At 43.9% G+C, this 18,150-nt stretch overlaps 1 protein-coding gene across 5 annotated transcripts in view; it reads left to right on the top strand.

Moving 5' to 3' along the window:
- Positions 1-3,434: 3,434 nt before the first annotated feature.
- Positions 3,435-18,150, top strand: part of ARHGEF12 (Rho guanine nucleotide exchange factor 12) — a 428,628-nt gene continuing 413,912 nt past the window's right edge. For 4 of the 5 annotated variants that reach the window (XM_077457372.1, XM_077457369.1, XM_077457370.1 and 1 more), the window contains exon 1: positions 3,435-3,714. In XM_077457372.1, coding sequence (XP_077313498.1) covers positions 3,683-3,714 — 32 coding nt within the window. In that variant the 5' untranslated portion in view covers positions 3,435-3,682. The remainder of the gene's footprint in view (positions 3,715-18,150) is intronic. The other variant, XM_077457373.1, reaches the window with a different exon arrangement.

Here is an 18,150-nt window from a genome sequence, read left to right as displayed (position 1 = left end):
CCCCCCACCCAAGACATGGGTGGGGGCAAACCTTCATGTGGTAGCACTTTTGTTCGCAGGCTTGTTAGGCTTGCAGTTGCAAGGACGTTTTTGACCGTCCAGGGGCGTCCTGTCGGGCTAGGGACGTTTTGTCGAAGCACTGGGCAGACGAAAAAGCCGCTTGCGAGTGGAAAAAGAGGGCCCTTGCCTGCGGAGTGGCTCCTTAGCCTTCCTGGCCTGGCCATTTTTAATAATGTCATCCAACGAAGCTCCAAAGAGCCGGTCGCCAAGGAAAGGAAGATCCGTCAGGGCTTTCTTGGATGCCTGGTCAGCAGACTAGCATTTTAGCCAAATCAGGTACCTCAGCACCACAGCTGACACTGAAGCCCTGGATAACAGAGGGACAGTATCCAGGGCCGCATCACAAACGTACTTAAGGCCGCAGACAGGGGAGGCCTGTTGCTCTCCCAATTCGCGGTGCAAAAGTTTTGCCCACTCAGTCAGTGTCTGCGACATCAGTGCGGATGCCAGTACAGGTCGCACAGCTGACCCCACCACCGTAAACAAGGAACGAGCCACTGCCTCGGCCTTCCTGTTCGTGGGATCCTTGAATGCAGGAGTCCCAACCGGGATCGTGGTTACTTTATTTAACCTGGATACAGGGGGGTCCACGACCGGAGGAGCCGACCACTTTTTGAGAAGGCTTTCCTCAAAGGGGTAATGCACCACCATGTATTTGGGGACCGCAAGGTCTGTTGCGGGCAACCCCATTCCTTGTAAATTATCAAAATAATTCAGATACGGGAACACCTTAGGTGAACGTGCTGGCTTGTGGGACCCAAAATGGACTGGTACATCAGCAGAGGGATCCGCTGGCTTCTGAATCTTCAGGGTATCACGCACAGCTGTGATAAGTGCTCCAACTAGCGCTTTGTCGCGCACGGACCCGGACGGGGACTCATCCTCAATGTCCTGGTCAGCGTCGTCTGACAAGACAGAGCAGGGGTCACCGGCCTCAGCAGAAGGGGGGGGGGCAGGGGACACTTTTTAGCACCTTTCTTCCCATGTACTGCCTCTATCTTGGCAAGAACAAATTGAGGACCGCCACAACGGCGTCCATAGGGACCACGCAGTCCACAGGTGACCCAGTTGCAACTGCCTGGATTTCGGGGGAAGAAACACCAGTTTCTGAAGCCATGCTGATCCTACCCTGTCTGCCACCCAAAGGGGACTTAGGACAGTGACAGTCCCACCCTCCTGCTGCCGCTGACTGAGGGGCTCTAACCCGCTGGACTCACCAACTTGAGCAGTTCTGCGCTATATTACAGCATTGCCTGTCGAAACCCAGCACTCCCAGATGCAGAGATAGCAAAAGTGTGTTGGTGGCCGGCTGGTCGCACTATTGGTGAACAATCGGTGAGCGATCTGACACACGTGTCCAGAGTCACAGGATAAACCTCCCAGCGCTCTGTGATGACCAAACAGGAAGCTGAGGGCACAGGGGCTGCTGCTAGAGCACAAAAATGCGGTCCGGCTACAAGAAAAATGGCTGCAAGTGTTCTAATAGAGAATCACTAGGAAAATGGACACTTGAAGCCAGAAGCATGTCTGACCCTTGCCCATACTTAAAATGGCCGCCGATCAACGCTATGAGAGGCTAGAGAAAACATGTGGCAGACACAGCGCTGCACCAACACAGGGGCAGACTACACAGGCATCCAGCGGGACTAAGCTGCAGGACCCAGGCACTCAGTACAGCTAAACCCCCAGGTTAGAGCCCAGGACACACACACACACTGCTCAGCATCATGGCCCCCCTGTGAGGGGGGGAGGGGAGTTAGGGACCGGGAGAGAATAGAGGGGGATGACGGGGGCCCCCCGAATCGACCTTCCAAATAATGCCTAGCTGCTCCACCATGCCGAGACAGGGAGAGCTGTACTTACCAGTCCTGAAGAGCTGGCGGACATCCCATGGTAGTCAACTCCTGATCAGTACAGGGAAGACTACTGGCCCGGCATACTGTGACGCAGACATCAGTAGCCCGGTCATATGTATGCCCCGGAGCATAAAGCTCACCGACCACCTCTGGAGCTGAGGTATGTTGTGGTCTGCCGAGCTGTAGCTGCGACCTGCACACACTCGATGGCCGGACTGGGGAGACTACAAGGATAAGTGAACCAGCCTGTCACCCAGCCGGCTGTTGATAGATCACAGGATCATTCATCTTGCGCAAAAAGCCAAGCTTCTGCATCAAAAAAACATGGACCTATGAGCCTGCAGGGTTCCTAGGTGCATCTCCTTCACTAGGCAAGATAAAACTGATTCTGCTAGGGCAGGCTGTAGAGGTTGTAGCCTAGGGACCGCTCCTGGGCGGAACTAAAAGCTCTTAAAGCGGGAGTCCACCGGGACTCCGCGTTTTTTTTTTTTTTTAAAAGCCAGCAGCTACAAATACTGCAGCTGCTGACTTTTAAAATAGTGACACTTACCTGTCCAGCGCGCCTGCGATGTCGGCACCCGAAGCCGATCGCTAGGTCGTCTGTCGGGTCCTGCCGCCGCCATCTTGGGTATGGGAATCAGGAAATGGAGCCTTTCGGCTTCATTTCCCGGTTCCCTACTGCGCATGCGCGAATTGCGCTGCGCAATAAGGACGCTCCCCGCTGCCTCTGGGAGCTGTGTGTTTTCCAGCAGGCAGCGGGGCACTTGCGGGAAGGGGCGGGCACTTGCGGAAAGGGGCGTAAGTTACGCCCCTTTCCGCAGAGAGCTGTCCCGAAAGTGGGTGCAGTTACCTGGATTATCCAGGTAACTGCACCCCCCTCCCCCCTGAAAGGTGCCGATTGTGGCACCGGAGGGGGGGAGGGTTCCGATGAGCAGAAGGTCCACTTTAGGGTGGACCTCCGCTTTAAGTGTTGTATTACAACTTTGCCTAGTATTTCCAGTGATAGGGCTGACAACCCATTTTGTTACAGAGAGGAGCTGCGTCTGTTGGTGAATATAAGAGAAAAGCCTTTTGTGCTACACTTTCTCCATGTCAGGAAGTTTGATTTGTTTACAACTATCATGAGGTAACAACTTTATGTAACACAAAAGCAGTCTAACCCCCCCCCCCCCATACACATGTGCAGCACAACTCCCCTCCTCAAATTCGGCACCCTATATTTATTTGTAACTAACAGGAAACAAGAGAGCAGAACACAAAATGGAGCCAACGCTGCTTTCCTCAGCGAGCTCACGCACCGCACACTAGACTGGCTGCCGCAAAAGTATCGCGAGACTTGCTCTAACCTCTCTCGCTAACTACGCACGCGCCGGAAACCCCCAGCCGCGCTCCTGCCGACGTGACCACTGTGCGCAGGCGCCGCTCGCTGCGGTCGAACACCTGAAGACTTTCCGAGCCCAGGAGGGAAGAGCGCACGCGCCGCCAAATCTCGCGTCCCAGGCCACTCGCAAGCTGCGCGAGATTTGCCTACGCCTGCGCAGTGAGCAGGATGAGTCTTGGAGAGGTGCTGGTACTAAGTACCGGCAGAGGAAAGCCCTTGTTTTGATGGCTTTAAAAGTTTCCTGCGGCAGCCTGTAATTGGTGCTCGAGCTTATGAGCCGCGGCCTGGAGCGGAGATCCCCCCGCGGGGCCCGAGAGCTCACATTTATCTAGAGATAAAGTACCATGCGAGTGGAGTGAGGTGAGAACTATCCCAGAGGAGCCCAATGAGCGGAACACAGTCTGCGGCCTCGGACAGGTGAGTGAGGGCACACTGTGCATGCTTCTCTATGACTCCTGTGTGTGTCTATGGGGCTACTTCACACCACAGTCAGGGAGGTGTCCATCCACTCCACAGCTTTACACAGCTCTGCCTGACAGGACAGGACAGGGATTCTTCCTCTGCTAGAGGTGAAGTAGAATGACCTGAACCCCTAGGAGCCTTACTTCATAATATTCCAGGGCGGTATATCACACACTTACCTAGAAAGCCACCCTTCTCCAGTGCTGGGCTGTCTGGGCGCCTGCTGGTCACTGGGGGCGCCATCTAAACTTGGTCTTCTTTCCACCTACTTAAATGCCCAACAATGATGATGTCACTCCCGCGCCTGATCTTGACACAGAGCGGTCCCCTACAATACTCTGAGCATGTGCAGCGTAGTGTACATTACCGCTGACAGGCGGGGAGAAGCCGTTATGAAGAAGGATCAAACACTCTGCCTGCCAGCATTTTTCTTTTTTAAGTTCAGTTCTGTTTAACCCCTTGTGTTCACATTGCTTCAGCTTCGAGTGACATCCCTGCGGCACTTCATCGCGGCTTGTACACCACTTCTTTAAAGAGGAAGTAAACCCTGGTGGGTTTTACTTCCTCTTTTGCTGCCTGAAATTGAAAAGCATAATGGGCTAGTATGTATCGCATTCTAGCCCATTGTGTGCCACTTACTTGAAAAAGGATCCAGCGATGTCCCCTGTGTAGGCAGCGTCCATCTTCTGGCCCCTCCTTCCTTCCGGGCCATGGACTCCGGCTCTGTGATTTGCCGGAGCTGCGTGACGTCACTCCCACGCATGCACATGGGAGTCGCGATTAACGGCACAGGCTAGGGAAGAACCGGCACTTAGTTTTGTTTCTTCCCCATGCATGCGCCGTTGGAATTTTCATTGGGCTATAAGTGAAATATCTCCTAATCGGCGCATGTTTAGGAGATATTTCCACTTCCTATAGGTAAGCCTTATTCTAGGCTTACCTATAGGTAGAAGTCCAAAAAGTGGGTTTACAACCACTTTAATGCAGTCAATGCAAGTTGTGTTAAAGTCGCACCAAAAGTAGTGCAGGATTCTGGACTTTCTGATTGTAACCTTGCAAAATATGTAATAAAGTTGTGCAGGAACCTTTTTTTATAAGTTGGAGCGACTTGAGTCGCACTGATTGGAACAGTTCTACTGCTACTAATGGGGGTGCGACTTTGAACTCTCATCATGACCGTGTGAACCAGAGCTTAACCTTTTCCCGACTGGCAAATACACTGCGGCAGAATTGCTCCACTGGGCGAGCGGTCGTAGCTGCACGTCGGCCTTTTAAGACGCTGTAGGAGGTGTGCACACCCGCAGCATGTCCCTATGTAAACACACAAATCCAAGTTCTTTTAGGGGAGAGGAGAGAGATCGTGTGTTCATACTAAGTATGAACACCGATTTCTCTTCTCCCATAGTCAGTCCCATCGGCCCTACAGTTAGAACACGCATAGGGAACACAGTTAACACCTTGATTGCCAATCACATTTATACAGTAATCGGTGCATTTCTATAGCACCGATCGCTGTATAAATGCCAATGGTCCCAAAAATGTGTCAAGTGCCCAATTTGTCTGCTGCAATATCGCAGTCCTGATTCAGATCGCCGCCGGTACTAGGGGGAAAAAGAAAAAGCCATAAATCTAGTCCCTATTTTGTAGACACTGTAATGTTTGCACAAACCAATCAATATACACTTATTGTGTGTGTTTTTTTTTTTTTTTGTTTTTTTTTTTAACAAAAATATATGTGGAACAATACATATAGGCCTAAACTCAGGAAAACATTTGTTTTTTATTTTTTTGGAAAAAAAAAAAATGGGATATTTATTATAGCAAAATGTAAAAGATTTTTTATTTTTTTTTAAAATAGTCGCTCTTTTGTTTATAGCGCAAAATAAAAAAAAAAAAAAAAAAAAGTGGACGTCAATTTTGTTTGGGTACAGCCTCGCACGCCCGAGCAATTGTCAGTTAAAGAAATGCAGTGCTGCATCGCAGTGAACACTCTAAACTGTCAGTGAACACAGCTCTGCATTGCTTATAATCATAGAGCTCTGTTTCTGTAAATCACTGAGCCAATCAGCAGGTGCTGGCAGCCAATCATTTGACCCACTGATCGGCTTGTGCTGTAATGAAGCACAGCCGGGGCGGGCACTCATGGCAGGCATTCGGATTTGTACTAGGTACGTGATCCAGTGCAGGGAGGCTGTGACTGCACATCTATGTTAGGCGATCAGCAAGCAGTTAAAGCACCTACCACTTCAATATGCTTTTTTGATGCTTCAGTAATGGTTCTTTGAAGCTTTAACCACTTCACCCCTGGAAGATTTGGCTGCTCAATGACCTAGGCCATTTTTTTTCAATACGGCACTGCAAAGCTGTTACTGACAATTGCGCAGTCGTGCAACGCTGTATCCAAACACAACACCCCCCCCCCCCCCCCCCAAGAATAGAGCTTTCTTTTGTTGGTATTTGATCACCTATGGGTTTTTTTTTTTTTTTGTGCTATAAACAAAAAGTGACAATTTTGGGGAAAAAATAAATATTCCCAATTAAAAAAAAAAAAAAAGCAAATTTTTTCCTCAGTTTAGGCTGATAGGTTTTCTTCTACATATTTTTGGATAAAAAAATAAAAAAATTGCAATAAGTATGTTGATTGGTTTGAGCAAAAATTATAGCAACTACAAAATAGGGGAAAGAGTTATGGCATTTTTATTGTATATATTTTTTTTTTTATTAGTAACAGCGGTGATCAGCGATTTTTATCAGGACTTGGCGGACAGATTGCACACTTTTTTGACACATTTTTAGGACCATTGGCATTTATACAGTGATCAGTGCTATAAAAATGCAATGATTACTGTGTAAAATTCACTGGCAAGGGAGGGGTTAACACTAGGGGGTGATCAAAGGGGTTAACTGTGTTCCCTAGGGAGTAATTCTAACTGTGTGGGGGGGGGGGGGGGGGGGCTGAATGGGTGAGGAGTCGGATTGTTGTTCATACTTTGTATGAACAGATCAGTCTCCTCTCCCCTGACAGCACAGAGATCTCTCCGATTACATAGATCTCCGTTCTGTCTCTGTGTGGCGCAATTGCGGGTGCCCGGCTGTCAGCGCAACCTCCGGGCACGCGCATCGGCTTTGGAGTCGCACGGGCGGCATGTACACACCCCCTAGTGGTCAAAAGGCAAACCGGCGTATAGTTACATTGGTTCACCCAGGAGAGCCAACCTGCTGCAGTACAACTGCGGCGACTGGTTGGGAAGGGGTTAATGAAGCCTGTGTGTGTTGATTTTCTATTAGTTTTAAAGGGGCCCAGTAGAATTTCAGCTCAATTTTACCCCTGTTCAGCAGATTCTCAGCTTATTGGTAAGCTCATTCAGCAGATCCCTTGCTCAAGTAGTGCTCCCAGCTCTGCTAATCCCCCACTTAGTAGTAACACCCAGCTGTGCAGATCCTCGTCTCTCTCCGGTTCCCGCTCACCTTCTGCTGTATCGCTCCAATGTTGCACACCACGTGTGCCTTCTGTTAGTTGCTCCTCTCTGGTCCAGAGCCCGCTCACCTTCCTGCTGCACATGTGACATCTGCACCAGACTCTTCCAGAATATATACACATGAACTGGAAGTGACTGATGGTCACTTCCTTCCGGTTCACTTGTTGGTTTCCCAGTGCATCCTGGGATATCTCATACCTGCAATACCTCCAAAGCAAATCTAAAGCCTCTCAGAAGCTGCAGGTACTTCAAGCAAGCATTATCATAGACTTCTATGGAGGTTTGGAAGCACCAAGAAAGTGACATGGGGTATCATTTTTGAAGCAAATACAATGTGTAAACAGGACATTACCCTTATACTAAATAATAAATACCATTGTATTTGGTTACAGGGACTATGACTAGCATTCAGAATGCCTCGTTCATGTTGAACACGGCTTTGAAGTTGTGCTGCTTCATCTGAAATCTCACAATTTCAAAGCTGCATTGTCGTGTCCAACTTGAAAGACATCTGTAAAGCTTCATGCACAGAAATCCATTGAAGTCGTACCCAAAATCGGAAAAAGTAGTGCAGGAACTACGTTTGCAAAGTCAACATCGCACTGATTTGGAACGGTGCCATCACCAGGAATAGGTTGCGGCTTGTATGACAAATCGCTTCAATGTGGACGAGGGCTTAAAAAGTGTGTCCAATGCCACATTTAGAAGCAAGTGTAAACAAACCCTTATACCCAAAAGCAAATCTCTATTATATTGCAGCTTACCTATTCTTAGATGTGATAGCTGTATTAGTTTTCTTTTTTTAGGCTTTCTTCTGTTTTTTAAAAGAACAAGCTCTCCAGCAGAATGCATCAATTACAGGGATGAGACAAACTATTTAAGTCTTTGATGGATGATTACAATAATCAGATTTTATATATGTAAAACCTTTATCCCAAAATGAAAAAGAACTGTTTGCTGTAACTGATTATAAAGTGTGAGCTGAAGTTTGGTTTCAGTTTGTAAGTGTATTTAAATCTGTTAGTAAATATAATACTCCATTGTCTGACATTGTCACTTTCTGCCGTGCCTCCGTTTCTCCTTCATCCAGATTGACGACACTCTAGTACAGGAGGTGTGTAACTGGTCAGATCACTGGGTGAAAACAGAGGGGGGGGGGGGGGGGAATCCTAAAAAACAAAAACGAATGCAGCCACCACATTAAATTGGTAAGCTGCAATATATTTCATTTTTGGTTTAATATTGCTTTGAAGTGGAATTCCTGGATAAAGCTAACTATTCAAAACTCCTAAACAACTTTTCAAAATTTCACCTACTGTAAAAAAAAATGCCACCTATTCTAACTCACCTGTGTGAGAAAGATGTATACAGTTGCCTATTTTCAGCCTGCTTCGGTTCAGTCAAGTGATCCGCTCCCCTGAGTCAGCATGTGGTGCCTGCAGGGAAGAGGAGAGAGCACAGACAATGAATGGTCCATAGTAAGTCTGTGGTTAGCTTTAGTGCTAATGCGGCCCCAGTGTGAAAGGGATCTTGGTACACTATGTTAACAAAAGTAGTGTGCCAATATGTACCACATACTTTCAAAAGTGACAAGTGAGCGCTAAATGCAAAAACAATACTAATAATCAAGCCAACTGATGCAAAAGATATAACAGTGCAGCTCTAGAAAAATATTATAATATGTGAATGTCCAAAGATCAAAAAACCAAATCCACAAAAAGCAGTCAACAGTTAGTGACAAAAGATAGCTTGTGAATGAGCTTGGTGAGTCACTTCAAATGGTTCTTTATCCAGATATGGAAGTTATCAGGACATATAGTGACCCACAGTAGAACTTAAACCTCCTCTTTAAGTGAAAATAATCAATCACTCTGTGCGATGTAGTAAAACTTTGCGGTGAATACCCGCCACCAGTATACAGCACACTCACCAGAAACTGGATATAAACCAGCCTTGCATAGGTATCCTGTGCCCAATAGATGCAAGTATCCTCAGTCAGCATCCGGGTGGACATGGAATCGGGAAGTTAATCCATCCTCAATACCCCCCAATGGGGTGAGTAAAAAAGCTCACCAGGAGCCATGGAGAAGCTTATATGGTTCAGTATTTATTGGATTCCAATTGTAGTACATGTACAAAATTATCCAGTAAAAACGTGCAAAAAAAAGTCGCTCCTAACACGAGTCTACGGCAGTGAAAATGTCAGTGTGTAGGACTCTCTGACAATGTGCTTGAGCACGAAACGCGTCAAAGACCTGTATGTGATGATGTTGGAGTTCTCTCCATTGAGACGATCTTCTTTCATTGGCCTGTGGGCAGCCTCTAATCTTCTAAGTAACACGCATGCATACTGGAGTTGCATGATTCCGACAACCTGTGCGCTGATTGTTAGAGCTGCACAATTCTGGCTAAAATGAGAATCGCTATTTTTTTTTTTTTTTTTTTTTTAGAATAAAGATCACAATTCTCTTGGCATAACATCTTTCACATTATACAAAAAAAAATGGGCTAACTTTACTGTTTTTTTTTTCCCCCCAAAAAAATAGAGTATGAAAGACTGCTGCGCAAATACAGCATGACATACAATATTGTAACAACTGCCATTTTATTCTCTGGGGTCTCTGCTAAAAAATATATATAATGTTTGCGGGTTCTATGAAATTTTATAGCACAAAATAGTTTTTTTTTTTTTTTTTTTTTTTTTTTTACTTGTAAGCAACAAGTACGTTTCGTAAGTGACGAGCAGAAAGTTAAAAATAATATCACCCGGCATTCAGGAGGAGAACGTTTAAGCAAGAAGATTGACACACATAAATGCTAGACACTTTTAACACTTGCGTTTTAATGGATTTGATTGGCCAGAATATGTTCATATTCTGGCCAATCAAATCCATTAACTCATTCCATTAATGCGTCAAATGTTTGAGTGTTCATTCATTCCAGTGGCCAGAATATGTACATATTCTACCCACTAGAATGAATGAACAATCAAACTTTTGATGCGGCTTTAGGCACGTGTTTTATGCAGATTTTTGCTGCCAGCAGAAGAAAGCTTTCAGAGGAGAGAATCAAATGCCTCGTGTGCATGAGCCCTTACTGATGTTATTCTTTGTAGAAATGGCAACATTAATATGTTTACATTGAAGCGGGATAATGCATAATTATTGTAGTTTTTGTTGTTGTTTTTATATTCATAATATCTAATTGGTGTCTGCAGTGCTACCAATTATTACCAATGGTTTTTTGCTTTTTTTTTTTTTATTTTATTTTTTTTATTCTGTACAATAAATGGGGTGGTTATAGAAGTTTTACAGGCACAGGATGTAAAGTGCATGGAGGTTCTTAGGTTAGGTTAGTTTTCAGCTTCTATGTAAAAATGTCTCACTGGCTGTTTTACATATGATAGACAATCTCCATGTCTCACTATCTATGTTCAGGGCCCCATCTGTAACAAAGTTTCTAAACGTGACTTGCCCTCTCCAGCACTGAACCCATGTCTTTCATTATTAGTCTTTTCTGGGTTAAATGGTGCCCACTGTGGGGTTTACGTGAGCTACCCCCATAGCCCTGGGCCCCCAGGAGAATCCTTCTCTGCAGGATTCAACATCATCCACCGTCAACACAGAAAGAAGAGATGGAGAACCCTGGTACACTGGCCAAGAGATGCCTAGAAAAAAGGTATGTATATAAATAAAAAGGGAAAAGTATGTGTGGTGCATTGTGATGCTATTCATTTTACCTTGTACCCTAATGTAGTAGTAATACAGAAGTATAGAGCAGTGGCTTGGGAGTCAGCATGCAGTGGTACCCCCAGGGCAAGCGGCTTTCTCTAGGGGCACTGCTGGAGGGGGAGAAGCCAGGAGCGCCAGCAGGGGTCCTGAAAAGAAGACGAGCTGCTCTGTGCAAAACCACTGGTAAGTATAACCTATTAACAAAACAAAAACGAAGCTTTAATACCACTTTAACCCTATCCGGCGGGGGAAAAATGTTGCTTTAGTTATACTTTATACTTTTATTATACTATTATCAAAAAATAAATATATATACAACACGTAAAATAAGATATCTTGTCTATCTTATCTTGTCTATCTTATCTTGTCTATCTTATCTTGTCTATCTTATCTTGTCTATCTTATCTTGTCTATCTTATCTTGTCTATCTTATCTTGTCTATCTTATCTTGTCTATCTTATCTTGTCATATCTATCCATTTTGTGTGTTTGTAGATTTACAGTATTTTACAAAAGTGAGTACACCCCTCACATTTTTGTAAATATTTTATTATATCTTTTCATGTGACAACACTGAAGAAATGACACTTTGCTACAATGTAAAGTAGTGAGTGTACAGCTTGTATAACAGTGTAAATTTGCTGTCCCCTCAAAATAACTCAACACACAGCCATTCATGTGTAAACCGCTGGCAACAAAAGTACACTCCTAAGTGAAAATGTCCAAGTTGGGCCTAAAGTGTCAATATTTTGTGTGGCCACCATTATTTTCCAGCACTGTCTTAACCCTCTTTGCATGGAGTTCACCAGAGCTTCACAGGTTGCCACTGGAGTCCTCTTCCACTCCTCCATGACTACACCTCGGAGTTGGCGGATGTTAGAGAGCTTGCGCTCCTTTTGAGGATTTCCCACAGATGCTCAATAGGGTTTAGGTCTGGAGACATGCTTGGCCAGACCATCACCTTTACCCTCAGCTTCTTTAGCAAGGCAGTGGTCATCTTGGAGTTATGTTTTAGGGTCGTTATTTTGGAATACTGCCCTGTGGCCCAGACTCTGAAGGGAGGGGATCATGCTTGACTTCATTATGTCACAGTACACGTTGGCATTCATGGTTCTCTCAATGAAGTGTAGCACCCGAGTGCCGGCAGCACTCATGCAGCCCCAGACCATGATAATCCCACCGCCATGCTTGACTGTAGCCAAGACACACTTGTCTGCATTCCTTACCTGGTTTCTGCCACAAATAAGTTTATCTTGGTCTCATCAGACCACAGGTCATGCATCCAGTAATCCATGTCCATTAGTATGCTTGTCTTCATTAAACTGTTTGCGGGCTTTCTTGTGCATCATCTTTAGAAGAGGCTTCCTACTGGGACAATAGCCATGCAGACCAATTTGATGCAGTGTGCGGCGTATGGTCTGAGCACTGACAGGCTGGCACCCCCACCTCTTCAACCTTTGCAGCAATGCTGGCAGCACTCATAAGTCTATTCCCCAAAGACGACCTCTGGGTGTGACGCTGAGCACATGCACTCAACTTCTTTGGTCAACCATGGCGAGGCCTGTTCTGAGTGGAACCTGTCCTGTTAAACCGCTTTATGGTCTTGGCCAAGGTGCTGCAGCTCAGTTGTTTCAATCTTCTTATAGCTAAGGCTATCTTTAAGTAGAGCAACAATTTTTATTTTTATTTTTTTTAAGAAACTTCTTTGCCATGAGGTGCCATGTTGAACTTCCAGTGACCAGTATGAGAGCGATAACACCAAATTTAACACCACTGCTCCCCATTCACACCTGAGACCTTGTAACCCTAATGAGTCACATGACTCCAGAGAGGGAAAATGGCTAACTGGGCCCAATTTGGACCTTTTTTATTTGGGGTGTATTCACTTTTGTTGTCAGCGGTTTAGACATTAATGGCTGTGTGTTGAATTTAGGGCCGAAACAACTAATCGATTTATTAAATCGATTGCTGTTTTCATAATCGATTAATCGGCCAGTAACATAATGGGGTTAAAAAAACTAAAATTAGTCGTTTATAGTACAAAAAGAGCAAATAATCGTTACTGTAAATATTTTACTGTTCCACGGTGTAAAAAAACAACAAAAAAAAAACCCTTATGGTTGCGATTTGCTCTTTTGTACTATAAAGGGTTGGTTTTAGTTTTTTTTTTTTTTTTTTTTTTTTTTTTAAATACATATTTTTTTTTTTAAACCCATTATTTTACGCCTGGTTCACACCTGTGTGTTTTTTTTTTTTATTTATTTATTTTTTTATTTTATTTTTTGCAGAAACCCACAACAGTTCATTTAACATGGGTTTCCTATGGGACACATTCACATCTGTGCTTTTTTATTAATTTTTTTCAGCCGCTGCGTATTTGGAAAGGGTCATGGACTTTTTTCAACACAAGACTGTGTGGTTTTTTTAGTTCAATATACTTTTAATGGAGAATCTGCAGAAAAGCATGTAGTGTTTCGGTCCTCAGATGCTGCCGCCGCCATCTTCGGTAAGGGAATCAGGAAATGAAGCCTTGCGGCTTCACTTCCCAGTTCCCTACTGCGCAATCAGAATGCTCTGCGCTGTCTTTGGGACCCATGTGTCCCAGCAGACAGCGCGGTGGGATGGGAAGAGGCATAGACTCCCACGGGAGTCTATGCCCGGAAGTGGGTGCAAATACCTGTATTAGACAGGTATCTGCACCCCCCCTCCCCCCAAATCTGACAAATCCAGGGGGGTTCAGAAAAGTGCAGGTTCAATTTTTGAGTGAACTTCTGCTTTAAGAATAAATTGCCTTTTTTTTTTTTTTTTTTTTTTTTTTACATATTAACTAAATTCTACACCACACTTTAAGGTTATTAACCGATTAATCAAAACAATCGGCCAACTAATCGATTATGAAAATAATCGTTAGTTGCAGCCCTAGTATGTACATCCAAATCGAAAGAAGGGTTTAGAAATGACAGCTCTTAAGAATAGCCACCCCCCTTTTTCAAGAGACCAAAAGTAAATGGACAATTGAATCAAAAGCGGTTTCATGGCCAGTAGAGCTCTGCACGATTCTGACCAAAATGAGAATCACAATTTTTTTGCTTAGAATAAAAAGATCACGATTCCCGCAATGTAAAATCTTTCACTTACAAAAAAAAAACAAAAGGGCTGACTTTACTGGTTAGTTTTTTTTTTTTTTTTTCATTAAAGTAATAATTTATTATAATTTTTTTTTATTGCATTTGAAAGACCGCTGCGCGAATACAGTGTGACATAAAATATTGCAACAACCACTATTTTATTCTCTAGGGTGTCTACTAAAAAAAATATATAATGTTTGGGTGTTCTAAGTAATTTTCTAGCAAAAAAAAAAAAATGATTTTAACTTGAAACCAACAAATGTCAGAAAAGGGTTTAGTGTTTAAGTGGTTAAACTTTTTCACTTACACACACACACACACAGTCTAATTCCATTGACAAATTATTACAATGTTTATACTTAAGTTCAACTGATAAAGAATGTTTTGATTCTTGGCAGACTGGCCAGTTTTTCTCTTCCTTTCTTTTGAGGGCTGTGGCTTCAGAAGAGCAGAGAATTCTTTGCATAGAAAGAATTGTGAAACACTTTAGTCAAGATCGCGATAATGATTCTTGATTAATTGTGCAGCTCTAATGGCCAGGTGTGGGCTACTCATTATTTCTTCATCAATTAAACAGGTAAAAAAGGTCTGGAGTTGATTCTAAAGCCTCGTACACAGGATCAGATTTTCGGACGACCATTCGTCCGTTTTTTGTTGCATGCTAGTCTCATGCCGAAAGTGAAGAGGTTACTCACCACCATACGAAAATTCTCGTAGGACAGAACACAACTTCAGAAGTGACACAATACTTTGTTCGGGTCTTGGAACTAGTAACCCAGAAGCGATGTCATGACATCAGTGTTTTAAATGTACAGAATATCGGCTATCGGTCTGAGAGGTGGCTGAAAAATCAGCATTGTATTGGCACCAAAAATTATTGGTCGATCCCAAGTCGAAAGCGACATACTAAACGATCCGAAAGTCGACAAATCGTTCGGACTAAATTTTTTTTCTTCTGCTTTTCGTATCGTATGTACGGGCCTTAAAGTAGCGTTTTTTTAAATTTATTTTTTAAAAGTCAGCAGCTGCAAATACTGCAGCTGCTGACTTCTAAAATATGGACACTTACCTGTCCAGGGCACGTTTAATGTCGGCACCCGAATCTGATCAATCCCTTGGCTGTTGGGTGCTGCCGCTGCCATTCTTAATAAGGGAATCGGAAAGTGAAGTCTTGTGGCTTGACTTCCTGGTTTCCTACCTAAGCGCGACTTGAGCTGCGCTATACCACTGGCTCCTGCTGTTTTCTGGGACCTGTGCGGTTCCCAGAATACAGTGGTGGGGGGGAGGGGTAGATACACGCGGGTGGCGCAGGTATCTATGCCCGGAAAGTGAGAGCAAAATACCTGTATTAGACAGGTATTTGCTCCCCCCCTGAAAGGTGCCAAATGTGACCCCGGAGGGGGGGATGGAACCGGAAAAGCAGATTCATTCCATTTTTGGGTGGAACTCCGCTTTAAGTGTGGTATTTGGAATCTATTGCTGTGAACCAACATCATGCGTTCAAAGGAGCTGTCCATGCAAGTGAAATAGGCCATTTGTAGGCTTCATAAAAAAAACAAATCCATCAGAGAGATAGCGGCAACCTTAGGAGTGGCCAAATCAACAGTTAAATGCATTCTGAGGAAAGAACGCACGGGTGAGCTCAGCAACATAAAAAAAGGCCTGGACGTCCATGGAAGACAACAGTGGTGGATGATTGCAAGATCCCCTCTATGGTAAAGTAAAACACATTCACAACATCCAGACAAGTGGAGGACACTCTCCAGGAGGTGGGTGTATCATTGTCAAAGTCTACAATCAAGAGAAGATTTCGCAAGAGCAAATACAGAGGGTTCACCACAAGATGTAAACCATTCATAAGCCTGAAGAATAGAAAAGCCAGATAAGACTTTGCCAAAAAACATCTAAAAAAAAAAAAAAAAAAAAAAAAGCCAGACCAGTTCTGGAAGAGCATTCTTTGGACAGATGAAACTAAGATTAATCTGTTCCAGAATGACAGGAAGAAAAAAGTGTGGAGAAGGCTTAGAACAGCTCATGATCCAAAGCACACAACGTCATCTGCAAAACACGGTGGAGGCAGCGCGATGGCATGGGCATGCATGGCTTCCAGTGGCACTGGGTTATTGGTGTGACAGAAGCAGCCAGATGAATTCTGCAATGTTTAGAGATATAGTGTCAGCCCAGATTCAGCCAATTGCAGCAAAGTTGATTTGACGGCGCTTCCAGTACAGATGGACAATGATCCAAAACACACCTACAAAAGCAACCCAGGAGCTTTTAAAGGAAAAGTGGAATATTCTGAAATGGCTGAGTCATTCACTTGATCTCAACCAAATTGAACATGCATTTCACTTGAAGGCAAAACAAAAAGGCAAAAAGACCCAAAAACAAAGAACTGAAGACCACTGCAGCTAGAGCCTGGCAAAGCATCATAAAGGAGGAAACCCAGTCTTTGGTAATGTCCACGGGTTCCAGACTTCATGCAGTCATTTCCAGTAAAGGATTCTAAACAAAATATTAAAGTAGGATTAATGATTTATAATTTATATTAATTTGTCCAATTACATGTGAGCCCCTGAAAATGGAGGGACTGTGTAAAAAACAAAAATAAATAAATAAATGGTTGTAGTTCCTAAAATCTGTACTTAATATTTGTTTAACCCCTTGAATTAAAGCTGAAATTCTGCACTTCAAATTCATTTGGATTGTTTTAATTTTATTCTGGTGGCATACCACAAGTATGAAAATTGTGCCTGTGTCTAAATATATATGGACCCAACTGTATAAGACTTGGAATGGACTGACCCTTTAAAGGTTACAGTTGATGTATAGTCTTCAGGATTTCTACCTTATTGCATCCTCTGCATTAAGGTAAAAAAAAACGTTATGTGCAGCAGCGCCCCCATCTCCCCCCCCCCCCTTCCAAATACTGTCCTAAACCTGATCTCGATCCAGCGATGTGCCCAAGAGCAGTGGTGCAGCTCCCTCTCTCTGCCTTCTTAATAGACTCTGGGACCAGAGGGGACAGTGCTGGAGATAGCAAGTCACAGATGGGACCCTACATATTAGAGTTGCACCGATGCTAAAGCATTTACACCAGTACATGTACTCCGATTCCCTTTTTTTTTGCGGTTCAGATGTGATTGCAGTGTGAATTCTAATATATGAGATTGGAAATTGCACCTGAACACAGACCGAAATCACAAAAAGGACTCTTTCAAAAGAAATAAAAATAAAATCGCACTAAAACAGGCTGTAAAAAGTCACTGAAATTGCACATTAAAACTGATGTCTCTAAGTGAAATCTGTGGGGTTTTCATGCATGGATGGTGTGAACAAGAGCCCTAAAAATACTGTCACATGACACCAAAATAAAAAAATTGTATCCGTGCGTACTTGAGGAAAAAAAAGGAAAAGTATCGGTACTTGTACTCGGTCTTAAACTGGTATTTGTGCATCCATACTACATATAATAGACAATGAGACGTGACGATAGAAATAATGCCATATGTAAATCAGCCAGTTAATTCTACATAGAAGCTAAACACAATCTACAGCCACAAACCGAGCATATGTCTATCTAGATTGGGGTTTCCCACGTTTGAGCTTTTCTATGCCAAGCATTATCTAAGCAACCAGACTGCCTATATCTCAGAACTGGTTAAAACCGCTGCTTTTTGCTAGGCAGTTTTTCTATCAGGTTTTCACAGAGCAGAATTACAAAAACAACCTTCGGGGTATTTTCCTGACTCGAGGGATACACCGTATCAGTATAGCCAAAAAACAATAACATTTCTACAACAGTAGTTTCGGTTAATTTCACTCAAAACTTGCACGATCTCACAAGAGGAGTAAAATGCGAGATGGTGGCACCCAAAGTTTAGGACAGGGGTGCCCAACCTTTTGAAGAGCGAGGGCCACTTAAGTGACTTGGTAATAAGTCGCGGGCCACAATATAGGCCCCCCCGACCCGCCCATACGGAAGGGGACAGACACCCTAATGGATTTATTTATTTTAATTATAGTGGATCGGATTGGCAGTAGGCAGGTGTAA

Source organism: Lithobates pipiens, unplaced genomic scaffold (genome assembly GCF_037356315.1).
Source record: "Lithobates pipiens isolate NorthernLeopardFrog02 unplaced genomic scaffold, aLitPip1_a1.2 Scaffold_27, whole genome shotgun sequence".
In the NCBI taxonomy this organism is placed as follows: domain Eukaryota; kingdom Metazoa; phylum Chordata; class Amphibia; order Anura; family Ranidae; genus Lithobates; species Lithobates pipiens.
The sequence above is the reverse complement of the archived record's forward strand: the minus strand, read 5'-3'. Positions and strand labels throughout refer to the sequence as shown.